The sequence below is a fragment of the Strigops habroptila genome, chromosome 4 (assembly GCF_004027225.2).
Source record: "Strigops habroptila isolate Jane chromosome 4, bStrHab1.2.pri, whole genome shotgun sequence".
Lineage (NCBI taxonomy): Eukaryota > Metazoa > Chordata > Aves > Psittaciformes > Psittacidae > Strigops > Strigops habroptila.
Window position 1 is genome coordinate 714,189 of NC_046358.1, and position 19,092 is coordinate 733,280.

General features: G+C 50.6%; 1 protein-coding gene across 2 annotated transcripts in view; it reads right to left on the reverse strand.

Moving 5' to 3' along the window:
- BAHD1 (bromo adjacent homology domain containing 1) overlaps positions 1-19,092 on the reverse strand; it is a 41,636-nt gene that overhangs the window by 4,083 nt on the left and 18,461 nt on the right. For both annotated transcript variants that reach the window (XR_003991054.1, XM_030483602.1), the window contains exons 2-6: positions 10,115-11,767; positions 5,794-6,155; positions 3,138-3,297; positions 2,074-2,150; positions 213-304 (exon numbers count right to left, since the gene is read on the reverse strand). Coding sequence is in view for 1 of the 2 variants with exons in the window: in XM_030483602.1 (XP_030339462.1) it covers positions 213-304; positions 2,074-2,150; positions 3,138-3,297; positions 5,794-6,155; positions 10,115-11,750 (2,327 nt within the window). In the remaining variant the exon portion in view is untranslated. The remainder of the gene's footprint in view (positions 1-212; positions 305-2,073; positions 2,151-3,137; positions 3,298-5,793; positions 6,156-10,114; positions 11,768-19,092) is intronic.

Here is a 19,092-nt window from a genome sequence, read left to right on the forward strand (position 1 = left end):
CCCAAACCAGACATAGAATGACTCCAGAGTGGAAACAACACTCACAGGCTGCAGTAACCAACTTGTACATAGAGTGTAATTCACCCAGCTCCAGCTTGACCAAAGTCTAAAGGACTGGGACAGTTCTTCTGGGTGATGGGAAGGGAAAGACTGGCAAGAGCTGGAGGCAGATGAAGATCCCAGCACAGCAGCAAGTGAAGAGCACCACCTACCTGCAGTACTCTGCGAAGGTCAGCACGTAGCACTTCTCCTCGATGCAGGCAACACTGTTCTCGTCCTGATGCCGGGATGCGAAGATCTCATTCTGCAAGAGAAGGAAGGAAGAGGTCACCCAGGAGCCCACATCTTCACCCATCACCCTAAGGGGGAGTCTATCAAAGCATGTCCCTAGCAGAGGCTCCTTAGAGTCGGTATTGCACATAATGCAGACACCCCTCCAGGTGTTTCTGGACCTATTTACAGCGTGCACCAGAATTTATTCCACCAACAGGTTAGATCTTAGGCAGAAGCTGTTCCCTGTGAGGGTGCTGAGGCGCTGGCACAGGGTGCCCAGAGAAGCTGTGGCTGCCCCATCCCTGGCAGTGTTCAAGGCCAGGTTGGACACAGGGGCTTGGAGCAACCTGCTCTAGTGGAAGGTGTCCCTGCCCGTGGCAGGGGGTTGGAATCAGGTGATCTTAAGGTCCTTAATAACCCAAACCAGTCTGGGATTCTATGCCATGCTTCATGAGAGAAACTGGAACACCACACCTTGCTCTGCACGTTGGGGTTTTGGGCTACTCCTTCAGTCAGAACTACCTGAGTCATCTCTACCAAGCCCATCCCCGCTGCTCAGCCCAAGCCCTGCACTCGCAGTTGAAGTCTTGTGTAACAAGGCAGCTGTGCAAAAACTTGGCTCAGTTCCTCCTGGCCAGACTTCCAGTGTTCCCTGCACTGAAGTGCAACTGGATACAGTCACGCTTCATTGATGGAGCGGGAAACTATCAGGTACCACGTTCTGGTTTCAAAACCCAGCTGTGCCCTGCATCCAGGCAGGTCCCACATCCCCAGCTCTCATCCCCTTATTTAAGAAAGCAAAACAACGAAGAAGGCACCAAGTATGTGATGGGCTGAAAGCAGCAGTCACTTCTCCATTCCCAGTTTAAACCCAGCTTGTTCTGTCACCCCATGCAAAGCAGAGCAAGGTGTGAGGCCATAATGATTCACAAGGGTTTCCTTTCAGAAAGCAAGCTATTAAACTGGCACAACAGCCCCGAGTCAGTCTTTAATTCTCATCATAAATCTGGACAGGGGAGGATGATGCAGCCACGGTTCTGCACAACACAAACAAGTGCTTGAGTTTAAGCAGCAGATTAAGGGATTTATGATAAAAGGCAGCATGAGATATGGGCACTCCAGCGTCCTGGGGTTGCAGCAGGAGCTTTCACACTGAGCTCTGCATGGCTGGGGGAATGAGAATATCCTTTTTGGAGAGTGGCGGATCTTCACTCAGTATAAACTCACTCTTCCTCACTTCCAAGGTCACAGTCGAAACAAGTTTTCACTTAACAGACAGCATTCTATCAGATTGAAGGGGGAAACAATAAAACTTAAGAGGTGGCCATGTGAAGAAGGCAACAGCTTCTGCTATAGCCCAGGCTTTCTAACCCTTGACCATAAATTGAGGGAAAGCCCACCTATAGGACACCACTGCTCAACACATAGAAAGTTTTGTGTTGGAAGGGAGCTTAAAGCTCCTCCAGTTCCAACCCCCTGCCATGGGCAGGGACACCTTCCACTAGAGCAGGTTGCTCCAAGCCCCTGTGTCCAACGTGGCCTTGAACACTGCCAGGGATGGGGCAGCCACAGCTTCTCTGGGCACCCTGTGCCAGCGCCTCAGCACCCTCATAGTGAGGAATATCTGGCAACAGCTGCCTCCCAGCCAAGCGACAGCTCCATTCACTCAAACCAGCAGCTCAGCCCCGAGTTTGAGCCCAGCCAGACGTGCAGGGAGACACTTGGGCTGATCCCCTCTTCCCACAGCAGCACAGAGGCAATGGATGCTCTCACCTCCAGTGTCACGTCGGGATATCTCACCTGGTGCATACTGGGGTTGCGGCCCCCCTGCGTGTGCTCTGGTCTGTAGTACCACAGGAGGCTCATCATCAGCTCCCCTGCAAGAAGATACATTAAAACATGTCAAACCTCAGTTTTCACAGTGTTTTCCCACTAATACTCAGCCTCTTCCTCCTGCTCCATCCTTTTCATTCCCATCATGCTCACAGAAAAGCAGCTGTGCAGTGATAAATATTTCATGCTGAACTAGAGGTGTCCTTTTGTTACAGCAAGAGGCTGGATGAAGTCGTCACATTGCTATTCTCTTACACCTTCACCCCTTCTGCGTGTGTTGCATTGTCACAAAGAGGTCAGGGAGGCACAAAAATAGAACAGAATACAAAAATCCAATCTTTCCATCTGAAAGAAGTATCCACTTGGACACAAGCTGGAAGAGATGCTCATCCACAGCTCGGTACCTGCAGCATGAACTCCAGGTTAATGCCAGAATTGCTGCTGCAGGGTGATGTGACCAAGATGGGCCTCACCACACACTGATCACTTTTACACATAACTTTATTTCTCTTTTAAGCCAGACCTGTGCTTTACAACATCTGGCACAGCTTCCTTGGCTCAAGTATCGCTACTCAGACCCGGGACCGTAACATCAAACCCACACTGCTCCAATCACCACCTCTACTCAGGTCCCATCACGAGCTTCTGCAGACAAGCCCATGCTCCACACCAGCTCCCAGCCCAGATGTTGGGGAGAGCATCTGAGTAAACAGCAGCAGCTCCCGAGGTGTCTGTTGCAATGAAATAATAAAGGAGATCATTGCTAAGAGGGGCACTTGGCAGCTATTCCGTGCTCTCAGGACCAGGAAGATTTTGATTACCAGTCCCAGGCTTGTGATTAAAGAGCATTTCAGTTCCTGGAACAACCTGAACGAAAGCCATGGAGCTAATCTCTCCCTCTTCATCACCCGGGCTGGCAGCAGTGGAGCTCCCCTAACACACCTGCAGCATTCCCAAGATCCATCGCTCCCCTGCTTCCACTTCACCCTCAGCAGTTAAGCACAGACACAGCGGATACTCTGGCACGGTACCTGTCTTGGGGTCTTCCCACAGTGCCGATATCTTCGCCACGTAGGGCATGGATTTCTTGCGGGGTCCTGACTTCAAGAGGACAGTGTCTCGCACCCGGATGATCTCCCCGTCTCTCTCCACAGCCTGGTAGCTCTTGCGAACAGCCGGCTCTGGTTCATTCTGTACCATAAGAACACAAAACCAAAGCAACCTGAGTGCACAGGCAGAGTTAGTTTGTTGTCTGCTACCCCAATCTGAGACTCCTTTGGTCCTGCTGCTAATTCAACGCTTGCCTAAGCCTACTCAGAGTGAAGTGCTTCCACTCCAACAGACCTCCAAGAGAAGCCATGAAGTGTAAGACCACTTGTGACATCTCTATTCACACCAGGTTGGTTTATAACAACGAAGAGCATAGAATCCCAGACTGGTTTGGGTTGGAAAGGACCTTAAAGCTGATCCAGCTCCAACCCCCTGCCACGGGCAGGGACACCTTCCACTAGAGCAGGTTGCTCCAAGCCCCTGTGTCCAACCTGGCCTTGAACACTGCCAGGGATGGGGCAGCCACAGCTTCTCTGGGCACCCTGTGCCAACGCCTCAGCACCCTCACAGGGAAGAGCTTCTGCCTTATAGCTAACCTGAACTTCTCCTGTTTCAATTTAAACCCATCTCCCCTTTTAGGTCAAAGGAGTCACTTTTTCCACAGGCAGGGCACTCACAGGTAAAGCAAGTTCCCTGAGGAGCAGCACCCAAGTGCTCACAGGTCACACATGGCAGTGGTTTCAAACGAAGCAGCACACATCTATTTCTCCTACGCGGTGCTGGCAGTGAGGAGCAGCTCACCAGTGGCACAGCACGTCTCACAAAGCAGGGATTTATGGAATTAATACCTTTATTTCACATAAAACCCTATTCTGCATGCAAAAACCAACCTGGGGAAAGATCACCCTTTCACCTGCGTGTAGGTGTGCATTTCTGTCACACTCAAAGGCACAGAAAACAAGATGTATTTTGGATAATATGCATTTCTCTGATACAAATGTTGTAATAAAACATGGAATGTCTCACATGAACAGGGAGGCCGTGGCATAAAGCTTTCCTTAGCAAGTTTGCCAACATCTCCTTCATACCCTCTAACATCACGAAACAACCACTTTTTGGACAATAAACTAGGGGATTTATGTTACTTTAGCTCTAAAACTCCTTTGGGAATGCCTGAGCAGGATGGGTTTAACCTCTTGCCGCAGCACCCAGTCAAAATCGGAAGCCTTAAGTGCCAGGACTTCAGGAGATTAAGGGTGTGCTGCTCCTTTTCAAGTGTCAAAGTCTGAGTGACGGATGCAAGAGGCCCGTCTCTGGCTTCCACGAGCTTCATTCTTGCACAGCCCATGGTGCCCATATGCAGCCCGAAGAGCTGAAGCTGTAAAACCTGTCCTGGATGATGCTCTCAGCAGCTCAAGGTTATACCCCTGCACCCAGCAGCACAGACGTATCTGCCTGGACCTTACTGCACGGTCAATGCCTTGTCCCACCTCCCCAGACAGCACGTGGGTCCAGGTCTCCAGTCCACAGCTCTTATGTTTTAATAACACGATGGATATTAACTTCTTCCTCAATTGAAGTGGACTTTGCTGTAGTTAATTCAATTTCCTGGCAGGAAATCTCTCATCTTGCAGGAGCCAGTGTCTGCCCCCAAACACAACGAATGGGGAAGTACAGACAAGGAGTCCTCGAAGGAGTGACCATTGAAGGCCATGCCACCACGTAAGTTATAAGAAAGGAGATACTGGGTGCTCCATCTGGGAGCCAGGATACTGCCTCTGTGCTCTCTGGGAAATCCCTGCTGGGCTACAGACACCATCAGTGAGAACCACCTTACAAGGGCTGCCTTTAGACAACCGCTCCTTATTGTGCAGCTAAAACACCCCTCATCTTCCCAGACAGGTTTGCCCTAATCCCAGGGGAAGAAGCTGCAGGACAACCGCTCCGTAGGATGGACTCACACATGCCACACGTGCCACCCTTGCAAATGCCAAAGCCAGAAGTATTCATCATCATGGCTTTTGAGCTGATGCGAGCACAGGAGCAGCAGGTTCTGCTCCCTTCCCAAACTGCCTGTCCAGCTCTGCGAGGTAATACCAGGGCATGAAAGAAAAACAAGACCAGCAGCAGCTCGGCCTCAAAGCCCAGCCACAAGGCACTATTTGCTGCTTTGATTTGTAATTTGCCTCCAAGAGGTTCTAAATGGCATCGAGTGACCATCTCCACCTTAAAGCAAGGCCCAAAACACTCTCAAGTCTTCATGAAGATCATAGAATCCCAGAGTGGTTTATGCTGGAAGGGACCTTAAAGTTCATCCAGCTCCAACCCCCTGCCCCGGGCAGGGACACCTTCCACTAGAGCAGGTTGCTCCAAGCCCCTGTGTCCAACCTGGCCTTGAACACTGCCAGGGATGGGGCAGCCACAGCTTCTCTGGGCACCCTGTGCCAGCGCCTCAGCACCCTCACAGGGAAGAGCTTCTGCCTCAGAGCTCATCTCAGTCTCCCCTCTGGCAGGTTAAAGCCATTCCCCTTGGCCTGTCCCTACAGGCCCTTGTCCAAAGCCCCTCTCCAGGCTTCCTGTAGGCACAAATGGGTACAGCTGCACACACACAGACCCCAGCACTCCACAGCCACCTACCACCACATAGACAGCCTTCTCACAGGCTGTGCCCACGGGAATCCAGCCGTTGGTAGCTCTCCTCCTGCTGATGCGCTGCTGCTTTGGGTGGGAATGGCCTCCTGCTGCTTTGCTGTCCGAGGCGTGGAGACAGCCCGTGGTATTCCGGAGCCCGGATTTGGAGCCGCTGGGAGGCTTTGAGCTCTGTGGACATTCTCGGGCCATGGTCTGAGGGTCAGAGTTAGGGGTCTGCAGATGAGGAACGGGTTCTGCAGCTGGTGGCACGCTGGGTACAGGACATCCTGAGAGCGGGTGGGCAGGTGACGCGGGGTGCCCTGCCACAGGGATTGTGAGGTTCAGCTGGTCCAGAGACTTGCAGCCTTCTGACAGAAGGGAAGAAAAGAGACATGGACCTCATCTGAAATACAGGACAACTACACAGTCAAGAGCATCCCAGACTGCCACTGCTTTCACCTGAAATTCAAAGAATCCCAGACTGGTTTGTGTTGGAAGGGACCTTAAAGCTCCTCCAGCTCCAACCCCCTGCCACGGGCAGGGACACCTTCCACTAGAGCAGGTTGCTCCAAGCCCCTGTGTCCAACCTGGCCTTGAACACTGCCAGGGATGGGGCAGCCACAGCTTCTCTGGGCACCCTGTGCCAGCGCCTCAGCACCCTCACAGGGAAGAGCTTCTGCCTCAGAGCTCATCTCAGTCTCCCCTCTGGCAGGTTAAAGCCATTCCCCTTGTCCTGTCCCTACAGGCCTTTCTCCAAAGCCCCTCTCCAGGTTTCCTGCAGCCCCTTTAGGCTCTGGAGCTGCTCTAAGGTCTTCCCTTAAGGAGCCTTCTCTTCTCCAGGCTGAACCGCTCCAGCCCTCGCAGCACCATTCCCTTTATTGCACCGTAGCAGTAAAGACTCTTCACATTGTAACTTCGTTTTGCACTGTCACTGGATTCTAATAGTAAAGACATTCCTAAGCCTGTGCTGCTCCAGTGTGTCTGTGATGACACTGCAACAAACCCATCTGAAATGGCCCACGTCACACCAGCCAGTAGCACACATCAGGTTGGCCTGTGCCCAAAGCAGTTCCAGCTTGTCAATATACATAAAAGAACTAAAAGGCTTATCAAAACGATGGGAAGGATTAAACTACACTGGAGGAAGACACCAGCTCCTTTCAAAAAGCCAAATTCCAACCACGGAAAAGGGATATTCTCCAAATTAACTCCAGAAACATGAAACAATTGGGAACAAACCTAGGTAAGATGATGCACGCTGCTGCCTTCAGCAAAACCAGGTCCCTGCAGCAGCCTCATTCACACAACAGGTTGGTCCATTGGCTGACTCCACCTCTCAGAAGCACAAGAACACCTCACACTGCTCCAGGAGTCACAAAACCAGCCCTCAACCCAGGCCAAGGCATCCAGCACAAGAGGAGGATTTGAATTACCTTCTGTCAGCAGGAAGGAAGCTCCCAGGCCAGTATAAAACGCTCTATTTCCCAACCCTGAAAGCTCTTTGGGGTGACCAAAAGGGCAGCTTCGGGCAACCCCCAGGAGATGCCTCCAGACCGGAGCATGTCCCAGCAGACCTGTGGGAGTGCACTGCCATGGAGCTGCTGAAACATCTGGAAGTGAGAACCCAGCTGAGGTCACCAGGCTCCAGCTGAATAACTGCTGGGATCCCCTCGGAACAGCAGGGGATCGTTGCCTCCTGGCTCCCACTTGACCCTTCCTAAGAGAGCTACAACAAAGCTGCTGCTGAACCACGAGTGTGAGGACTGGTACAGACAACCCCAGGCTCTGCTGAGCACCAGCAGCAAATACTGCAGTAACTCCCCCAGCGAGCAGAGACATCAGGATGTGAGCTCAGGTGTCCTGCCCGGACTCAGACCCACAGAGCAGTGAATCACCTCTTCAGGGCTTGGCTTACAAAAGCACTTTTCAAGTTTGAGCTAAAGCAGGGCAAAGCTTCACAATAACATGTACTGAAGTTGAGGGCAGCAGCACAGAGCCTGGGACTGCTTCCTTGGCTGCACAGACTTGCAGCCCCTCTATCAGTAGGGAGGCAGCATCTCCCCAGGCCTGTCCCATCTTATCCCACCACCCTGCTTTCAAACTGCATGGTGCAAAATATCCAACAGCCTCATCCTTTGATCTGTACCAGACAGTGATAGTTCCATATGAACCTCATAGAATCACAGACTGGTTTGAGTTATTAAGGACCTTAAACTCATCCAGCTCCAACCCCCTGCCACGGGCAGGGACACCTTCCACTAGAGCAGGTTGCTCCAAGCCCCTGTGTCCAACCTGGCCTTGAACACTGCCAGGGATGGGGCAGCCACAGCTTCTCTGGGCACCCTGTGCCAGCGCCTCAGCACCCTCACAGGGAAGAACTTCTGCCTTAGATCCAACCTAAACTTCCCCTGTTTCAGTTTGAACCCATCACCCCTTGTCCTATCGCTCCAGTCCCTGATGAAGATCCCTCTCCTGCATCCTTGTAGCCCCCTTCAGACACTGGGAGCTGCTCTGAGGTCTCCACGCAGCTTCTCTTCTCCAGGCTGAACAGCCCCAATGTTCTCAGGCTGTCAATGAACATCTTGAACACACCAAGACAGGCAGATACAACACAAGGCACACAACATGTCCAGCTGGATCCCCTTGTACCAGGGCTCTCAGATGGGAGCCTCTTACTTGCAGCCAAAGTCCTCCTTTAATTCCCTAAAGTCGCCCACTCCAGGGAAGGATGAGGTGTGCGTGTGCACACATACATAAAAATGAGCTCCTCTGCTTAAGTCCTGTTTATATTCTAGGAGTCCTCCCTATGCACTTCAATCCACAGAACAAAGTCTAAATTACTCTGATGTTATAAGCTCTTAAAGCTGCTTACAGGGAAGAAATCACACCAAGGAAGATGTTAGCAGTGGGGTGACACACAGCCAGTAAATACGTGCCCATGGAGCCACAACTGCCCCTGCCACCACCAGGAGAAGTCACCAAGGTCACAGGGGAGGCTGAACTCTCAAGAACACATTGTTTGCGTCCTCCTGGTTGTATGAAGTCGAAGGCATGAGCATGTACAGTTGCAGGAACAAAGCAGACTGACATGACCTCGGGGCAGTACATGCAGAACTGTCAGACTGTTGCTGAGCTGGCTGTGCTGTGAGCATTCCACTCGAAAGAGAATGGCAGCCACAGTGAACGCTGTGAGCTGCTGCCGCAGGAAGCGGCACCGAGACAGCGGCATGTTTAGGGAAAGAGGAAATTCTACCTCACCCAAACACTCCTGGGTTTCAGCAGCTTCCTACAGGTGACAAAGCCTGGCTCAAACCAAGCACTGAACCAGGCTTCAGCCTCCTACCTGGATATGTGGTCTAAGTGGGTTAAGTGATGCCCCTGTTTGACTCGGACACGTGGTTAATGGACAGGCTGATGTCTACACTCCCAGCGGGTGAAGCAGCAGCCTCCTCTAGAGACCACACCGTCTGCAGCATTTGATGGCTCTTACACAAAGTGCTGGTGTCTGACAAACCCCCCCAACAATCCAGTTTTAAATATTTAAAAAGACATCTTTCAATAGCAAAGGCAGAGCTCAGCATAAAGCACTGCAGGGCAAAGCCTGAAAGACAGGCAGGGACAGAAGAGAGCCAGACAAATAACTCCATCACCTCCTACACCGTCACCTTTTCTCATTTCAGTGCCTCATTTTCAGACATTAAGAGCAAAGATGGGACGACTCCTCACCAACTAACAGTGTACCTGGCACTTGTATCACCACAGTGAGATTCAAGCATCTGCCTAAAGAGTAGACTCAAACTGAACTGCTGCGCAGCCCTGATCTATAGAATGCAAAAGGCTGCATCCCCCATAAGGCTCACACCGGTAAGACCCTGATGACAGAGGCCCCCTCCGCTTCCTCACACTGCTCCACAAGGATGCTTCAGTCCCAGGAGTGAGCTTTTGGGAGCGGAGGAGTAACTCAGCCCGATGAAGCAGCACAGAAGCGTCACAGAGCGTGTAGGAACTAAACCCCCCTCGTTTTACACAGATCAAAGCGAAGCTCCAGCATGACAAGTCATGAGTCACCTTCTCACTGCCCAAATCCTCCGCTGTTTCTGGGCTTTCCACACCAAGATGATCTTTCAGTGGGAAAAAACCCTCAGGGCTAAAAACGGGGAAGAGGAGGTGAAACACGGATTCTTCCTGAGCCTCCATTCAGCTGCCAAAGGCAAGAGGCACCACGTGCAGAAGGAACTTGCCTCCTGGCAACAAGATCCCTTCCTCAGCCAGCAGCCCTCCTCTCCTAGGAACACCAAACAAGACGTGCCTGCACTGTGCACCTTACCTGCTGCAAAAGGCATTTTGTAGGGGTAGCTGTTCCGTCCTGCGTGCACGCTGCTGATCCTGCCCTCGGGCACGTGCACGACCCCACAGAGGCTGTAAGTGTTCAGCGCCGTCCCTTCTCCACAGCAGTACGGAGAGTTACACCAGTGCAGTGGCTGGAAGTGAGCACCTGACGGCAGGGAACTGGGTGATACCAAGAGCCCCTCGCAGGTGGCAGACTGCGAAAGCTCCTCCTTGGGGTAAATGGAGCAGTGAGAGTAGCCACTGTATCCACTTTGGCCATAATAAACGTAAAACCCATTCAAGGGAGTCAGATCCGAGGATTCATAGAGACATCCACAATCCGTGTGATTTCCAGGCACTGGCAAAGGAGGGAACTGCTGCACGGGGAAGGAAGGCTGATGAAATTCCTGTTTGGGAGTCGGGGATTTCTCTCCAGGTCTTCCATACTCCGGCTTCATGGAAGCTTGCCCACCCATAAGCAAAGGCAGTCTGTGGTAGAAACCCTTGGTGCTAGCATAGGAGCTGGACAGTGACTCGTAAGGGACAGGTTCTGTTGTCCCATAGAGCCTCGAGGAGTCCCGCTGCTCCCCTTTTCCCAGAGCACCCAGAGCATGTCCTGGCCAGCTGTGCTGACCTTCCAGTTTTAAGCTTGCCAATTCCTTCTTGGATTTCACACAATTCTTCCTAGCGGCTTTAGCCCATTTGAGTGTGGATTTTGAACAGTGGTTCTCGGATTTGCCCTCTCCATCCAATTTACTCCTGGGCTTCAAGGGTTGGTCTTTCTCATGGGTCAGTTTCAGGAAGGCCACAGCATTCAGGCTGGCCAGTCTCTTTGGGGTGGGATGATGGGAGATGGCACCATCCTCCCTCTTTGTCCCATCATCAAAGACCTCATCCAGCGAATGGTCACAACTATTGCATTTCTGACTGGGCTCATGCCGGTGTTTGCCTTTACCTGCTTTCACAGCTGGTTTTTCCAGCGCGGGCCAGTTGTCCCCAGCTTTGCATTGCAAACTCTTACCAGCACAGTCTGCACTGGTTTTAACGGAGTCCCTCCGGAATCGCCTGCTGGACAACAAGCCATCATCCCGTTCAAAGAGCAGGTTGTTCACAGCCTCGGCGTTCAGCGAGGCCAACCGGCGCTTCCGGGGCTCTGACGGAGCAGGATCCAGGTCTTGCTCTGTCCCTGGATAAGTGATTGTGCACTTTTCCCCAGATGAATCACTTTTCCCTGCTCCCACAGGCTGAACTTGTTCGGAGAACAAAGCAGGTCCCAAACCCTCCATCCAGCTGGGCAGGTCCTTGGTTTTACAGCTCTGGGTCTGTTTGGACAGGGATCCTGCCACGTCCTCCAGCCTGGTGAGGAGCACTTTGCAGGTCTTCTTGTTGACGGAGGGCAGCAGCCGCCTCCGCAGCGGGTACGTCTTTCGCACCTCATGCAGGGTCTTACTTTTGTTGGGCCCCACAAACCCACTGGGACAGTTGGGAGCCTCGGTGGCATCTCCATCTCGCTGCTCTCCACACTCCGCGCTGGTCCTGTCCATCCTCCTGCTGCCTGTTGGTGATGAAGCTCGGCCAGCAGAACCAGCTGGATGTTTCAGAAGGAAAAGTTGTTTCTTCCGGGCATGCGTCATAGGATCAATGTCCAATCCTGAGAGGAACAGAAGAAAACATCTATTAATGTCACTGAGAAGGACCCATCTCCGCACCAAACACCAACTGCCAATTAGGAAATATTTGGGGAGCTTGTTTCTACACACAGAAGAGTCTTTTTGGGTGATGGCCAGTTAAGCCTATTAGGAGACAGGATGCAATTAGACGTGGTTTCATATTAAGCCATAGAACACGACAGTAATTAAAAGCAAGGCGGTGACAACAAATGCCACAGCAGCTGGGGAAAGCAGAGGATGGCCAGAAAGCTGCTTCACCAGGCCCAGCCCACATCCCTCTCCCACCAATGCTCCTAACACGTTACAAATCCTCACCAAATCTACTAAAACTCATCTCAGCTCTGGTCCAGAAGTAAATCCCAGGTATTTGCCTGCGTGTTGATACAGGCTCTTGGTTCCTTGTTGTTTCTGAAACAATCAGAAGAAAAACCAGAAGTCCACCTACTCGCAGGAAAAGTAAACTTGGTCTATTAAGCTGAGATCTGCCAACGTTAATAAACTAAACACATGCAAATCCCTCTCTGCAGGTTAGAACCTGGCTTCCCACTGCTCCTGTCCTACCCCACAGTTGTATTTTATAGACCTTGTGGATGTTAAGCCACCAAATCATCACGTTCAGCAGAAAGGCCCTAAAAATATATTCATGGGAGGAAAAGGCATTCCTTGGCTGTATGTCATTCCTGACTTTTCATCTAGATGCTGTGTCAAGTCCCTGCTCAACCCCAGCAAATTACTGAGCTATAAAGAGATACGGATCTGCACCCGGAGCAGGAGCCGCCTCGCTGAGGGCAGGGCTGAGCACACCAGCTCCTCACGAAGCTGCCACACTTGGGAAGGCTTCAGCACATCTGGGCTTTCCCAGCCAGGCAGAACATTACAGACATGGTCCTGCTCTGATTTACTCTAAGAGGGAACCTTGCCTGCAAGGCACAAGGCATTCCAGCCTCAGCAGCAGTTTGGCTCACTCCAAACTCCCTCAGCGTGAGAGGTGGAACAGGTTGTGCAGAGAGGTGGTGGATGTACTATCCCTGGAGACATTCAAGGCCGGGCGGGATGAGGTTCTGGGCAGCCTGATCTAGTTGAAGATGTCCCTGAGCACTGCAGGGGGTTGGACTAGATAAGCTTTGAAGGTCCCTTCCAACCCACACCATTCTGTGATTCTGTGAAAGGTGGGGAGGAGGCATCAAACCCAGCAGAAACGGAGGCAAGAGCTGGCTGCCTTCACCCAAAGCACCAGCAGCAGGGGTTGTGTGCTCACCTCCTCATGCAGTGAGTCCACCCCAGCCTTTCTGACCACACCATGAGTAGGAGGTTATTACTAAATAGCCTCTAAGTATTTAGCGAGCGATAGAAGAGGAACAGCACCATCCGGAGAGCCCCTTCAGCCATGTGTTTGCTCCCTGAGCTATCCACCAAACTAAACCTGATTTCTAGTTTTCCTGACCCATTTTTAGCAAACCTTTTTACTGTGCCTTTGCGCTCCTGCATTTCACTTCAGCAAGTGACCTGTGGGCAGGCTTGGGTCAGGTATTTGGGGAATTAAACAACTCTGCAGTCTGAAGGAGCACATGCTCATTTAAGAAGCTGTAGGTCTAAGGCTCAGAAAGGACATAGGTGGGTGACACTAAACTATAAACGTTCAAAAAAGTCAGCCTAATGGAGTGAAATAGGAATAGATTTAATTAAGTCTGGATCTGAGCATTGGAAACAGCAGAAAAGGACAATTCCTTGCATTTAATGGTATTTAGGAAACAGATTTCCTTTATTGGCACCAAAGAGTTGGTCTTTGTATTAACATCAACGTAGGAGTGGTTTGATCTCCCCTGCAACCAGGTATTTGGCCGGACCAGCCCTCAATTGACACCACTGACACTGGGCTGACACTTTGAGGCTTTTAATTAAAGCTACTACTGCTTTTGCAGTGATTAGAACCAAGCTACTGAATTACAACAACTGCTCATTTGATATGGCTTAATCAAGCTGATAATTACATTATCTGTTTGAAATAAGCCCAACGTGTTTCAATTGACTTGCTTATATATGCATTAACTAAAAGAAACTCAGGAATTGAAACCCACTGTGGTTTGCCCATTGCTTTGCTAGATGTAAGGCTCTTCCCAATGTGTTTTGGTATAACTGACTCCTTGCACCCCATTACAGCCAGGACAACTCCCATGCCTGTGCCCAAATGGGAGTGCTCTGTGGGGAGCAAACATTTATGTATATCCATGTTCTTCTGATAAGAGAAAGAGGCTTTGGAAATGAGGGGGATGCTTACTGAGTTAGGCAGACAGTTTGCTCCAGAACTGGAATTCTGCTCGCACAAGAGGCCAAAGTGACCACACGCCTGGGGTTTGCAAGAGGACTGTAATTTAAAAAATACATGGGGTAGAGCAGGGTTTGGCAGTGACAGACCAGTCATCCTAAATAAGCATGCCCTGGGAAGGGTAACTTCCCAGGCTATATGGGCCAGTGGTTTCCTTGCAACTCTCATCCTATTTTCTGCTGTCCCTACGGAGACACTGAGCCTCTGGCAGAGGTGCTCAGCAGAGAGGTGAAAAACCCCAAATACACACCCATGGCTTGCCTTAGAAACTAGCACAGAATCACAGACTGGTTTGTATTGGAAGGGACCTTAAAGCTCCTCCAGCTCCAACCCCTGCCACGGGCAGGGACACCTTCCACTAGAGCAGGTTGCTCCAAGCCCCTGTGTCCAACCTGGCCTTGAACACTGCCAGGGATGGGGCAGCCACAGCTTCTCTGGGCACCCTGTGCCAGTGCCTCAGCACCCCCACAGGGAATCACCAACCTCACAGCATCAGCCGCCTCTTTCTCCTTAACCTTTCACAAGTCTGACTTGCTGGGTGCTCACCACACATCCTTCACTTGCTGGAGCTTCACAACCCATTAGCGTTTGGATGAGTCAGAGTATCTATCCTACAACTGCAAGAAATCCATCTCCTTCTCCCCTAAGCCTGGACACAAGACCCATCTTCCAGTGTGGAACAAATAACAGCATCTTGCCTTGCTGTAACACATTTCCAGCTAATCCTCTAACCCAGCCTCCATCACTGACAGGCTGCACCAGGAATGTCAAGAGAAACACTCGAGCTGGACACGCAGAGATGGCAACACAGATACTGAGTCAAAAACGCATTACAGCAGGAAGAGCACCAAGACTCAACTCAATCCATTTTAAGAGTCTCAGTCACATAAGCCCTTTGACATGACAGATTCTCAGGCACAAACAGTAATCAAACAATCGCAGGCAGCTTTTTTCTATTATGTTTTAATAAAAGGAGATTATATCTGCATAAATCTTCTTGGCATCTGGTCTCTAAGTTCTCTCTCCCCCAGGTCAGCTGCTCGAACACTCTGAAGCACCAACCTACAGATGAAGAACTAAATATCTGGAAACCTGTGGACAGACAAAATAAGCCAACCCCACACATATGGGCATTTATAGCCAAGTAAATCCTTTAAGTGCCAGCAAGGAAACCAGCAGTACCATCAGCAACACTTCCACAAGACTGTAAACCCTCCGAAACCCAGCTTTACAGCAGAAACATGGGACAATACACAGAAATACAATCAAAGTAACTTCAGCAAATGCAGAAGTTGACATTTACTCTCTCGAAAGTTTCCACAATGAATTCCTTGGCTAAACAAGCAAAAAAAATCAGCCAAGTTTCTCCCTGATCTATTCACTTTGGAGACTGGGAGAAGGTTGTTCCTCCAGATCCCACCCCACTACAAACCCAAAGTATAGAGTCAGGTGAATTCTGTTTCTCTTCAAACTCATGACTAAGTCGCATTTGCTCTGCACAGGCTCAATATTATCAGTATAAATAACCCAGTTTTGAGCAGATCAGTTACAAAATGTGGTTAAAAAGGTGCATTTTCTGCACAGGGAACTTCCCCATGATATCACCATGATAAACAACTGCCATGACCCACAGTGGTTCATTGTTCATCCTCCCAAGTCCTTCTTCTGACAGGATACCCTAACGGAGGCGGGATACTCTAACCAGGTTCAGCATCCATAATGAATCTTGTTATTCCAGAGCCATGTATAATGTAATTTATTATAGAATCATAGAATGGTTTGGGTTGAAAGGGACCTTAAATTGTGAGCAATAGAGGGGGAAAAGAGATACCAACAGTTGACTCCGCCGCTGCCCTGGGCAGCCTTTCCAATGCCTGACCACCCTTTTGGGGATGGAATTGTTCCCAATATCCAGTCTAAACTTTGATAGGGACAAATACTCCATGCATTTTTCTATTCTCCATGATTTGCCAGATAGAGGTGCAGAAAGAGCCACTCCAAGCCTTGCACCAAGGAGGGCCTGCTGCAGGTCTGCTATAGCGGTGCTGCTGTTAGTTTAGGAGAGGTACTGTGACAGGCATGAAGAAAAACACCTACTAACCCAACAATTCATCCTCATGGCAAGCACACATCCAGCAACAGGCACCAAACAGTCTTAATGCATTGCTATATTGAACAAAAGTCATCTTTAGCATGCTGGACCACCAAGAAGTGTCCCCATGCCCACAGAAGCACCTGCTTTGCATGGATTTCTTTGCTAGGAGGATGCTCCTGCTCATTCCCTCCTTGGTAAAAGCACAGAGCAGCGAATACTACTGCCTTACCCATGATGTGGCAATCCCTTTTCTTCCCCCAGCGCAACACAGCAGTGAAGCTTTTGACTGCTGCTCAAAACTGAACCATCTGACAGTCAAGAGTATCGCGCCTCCAAATCAGAGTCCTGCCAAGATTACTTACAGCAAGCATTGTACTCCTTTCGGCTGGGAAGGGAGCGTGTCAGGCTCTTCATCCCTCCTGCCACCTTTGTATCGCTTCACAAAGCAAAGAAGGACAAACCGACTGCACCCAGAAACCTCCAAGAAATCACGAGACAATGTGAAGAACTGGAAGTGAAGATCCTGAAGCCAGAACTCCCCATTCGCTGCTTGCAGCTGAGGAACTGGATTAATGGTGAGAAGACTTTTAGCTGTAACTCCATTGGAAATGAAACTAGTTCAGAGCAGCTCAGTCTAACCAGCTGCACCCAGAGCCCACCAAGCACTTTCAAGCTAGTTGGAAGTGCTGCTTCCTTCCTCAAATTGGACTAGTTGTGTAAAATCATCTTGACAATTGAACCCAAACTGGATCAGAATAAAGAAAAAAAATCAAACCCCCAACACTGGTCCAATTTTCTGCTAGAATAAAGCCAGTACCCAAACAGCAGAAGCAGGAGAGAGTTGATGCCTCATTAGGGGGAAAATAGGCAAGTGTGTTAACAGCTGCATTTGCTGTAATCACGCAGCTGCAGCATCTGTCTCTCCCTCTCTGTCATTCGATTGCAAGTGAAATGAGAAGAAACTAGTCTGGGACTCCCCGTTCAAGCACCATTTCCTTTCCAAAGCTTCACTACGGAGACGCACTCATTCCAAGGAGACGATGCCAAAAAGCACAGAAACTTAAGGCTTTTAAAGCTCCTAATCCATTTGGCACTTCAGGAATACACACAGAGTTAGGACAACACGAATCCTCCCTGAGCACAGCATCAGTTGGTTGCCTCTGAGCCCCTGTCTACTTGAAGAAGTTGCATCCGTTTCAATTGGCACAGCTTATGCTATGACAACAGCCCTGTAAGTGGAAGTGTCTGGAGGGTTGGCTCCTTTTCCCTGCTGCTTTCACAGTTCACTAGTTCTCGGTGCTGTAAGGAATGTGGTGCACGAAGGAAGCCCCCCAGGAGCTCTCGGAAATCCGGATAAATCATGGAAGCATCAGGTATCCCGGGCTGGATTACCCAAAGGCTGCGCGAGTCCCACCAGCGGAAGCATTGTTTCGGTCTCAAATACTTAGAGAAGCTGTAATTGCTGCAGGCTGCAATTTGTCTTCCCAGCGTCCAGCCCTGATTTTCCTCTGGAGGCCCATCGAAAGCTCCATCATCCACATGCTCCAGAGAAAACTGTGTGTACATAGCTCATTAGACTGCAGGAAAAGCTTGTTTCTCTCTCTCATCAACACAGCCTGAACCATTGGCCAGCACCTCCTGAAAACCATGTGAGTCCCGTGCCTGTGGCTTTACAAAGCTTGCAAAAAGGGATCTGGGACAACTCTCACCCAGTCAAAATCTCTGGAAGTTGATGGGACAACGAACGCTCTGCTCCACGCCCTGGTCCAACACCAGCAATTACAGCTGGGTTACGAAAGCCAGTGCTCCAGCCACATAGCTGGGAGTGTTGCAGAACATGTGTGGCCGTGATAAATTACAGTGCTCCAACAACTGCAATTATAACCCAGTGCTTTAAACCCAGGAGCTCTCTACCTGTCTGAAAGCAATGGCAAGTGAGGAGGAAGCATGCTGGGGTGCAGTCCCTACTTGCAGGGCTGACCACTTGCACAAGCATGAGTTAGACCTGGTAACACCCCGGCAGAGACGTTCCCCAGCTGATTTCCTGGGAGGGCCTGTCCGAGTTCCATTATCTGGGTTTGGATCTTGCCCGGTGGCAGCGCTCTCCAGTGCTCTGCAGGGAAGCCAGAACTCAAGTTGCTCCGGCTGTTCTCACACTCTCCACAGCTCCAGCAAGCAGCACTCACAAGGAAGGGGAAAAAGGTGGAAAAATAAAGGGAAAAAGCAATCCCTGCTGCCCCACTGAAGCACGTGAGAGCCCAACAAACAGGAGCCTTCCCAGGATCCGGAGCAGGCACAGAGCCCTGGGCAGGAGGTGCTTCCCGAATCCCAGGCTCTGATCTCCCTCTCTCCAGGCAGCACTAACCACCAGCCCAGCCATCCGATGTGCCAGCCCCAGGGGAAAGTAGCTCTTTTAAAGCCTCGAATGCAGAAAGTGGAATTCCAAATGCCCTGGCCAAAGCCACTGGGAGAGCCGGGAGAGGCACGGGAAGCGTTTCACAACCCCGCATCTCCCTGCACTGCTAAAGGGAGGCTCACACCATGATACCTGCCCTGCACAGACATGCCCACGGCCGGGGGAGGTTTAGGCTCAGACTAAAACCTTCTGGAGAAGAGACTAGATCAAGAACTGTTCTGTTGAGGACTTGGCAGCGTTGGGTTAATGGTTGGACTCAATGATCTTGAAGGTCCTTTCCAACCTAAACGATTCTATGGTTCTCTGGTTAACTTCACTTGCTGAGTAAGTTTTTTCCCTTAGGAGTAAACTGCTGAATGCAACTCCTATCTAGCTGAGAGAATCCAGCCTTTCAACACCAGTGCAAAAGAATCATGTGCAAGTCTGGGGGACAGTAGGAAGATGCTGCCTCAAAATCAATGACACGATG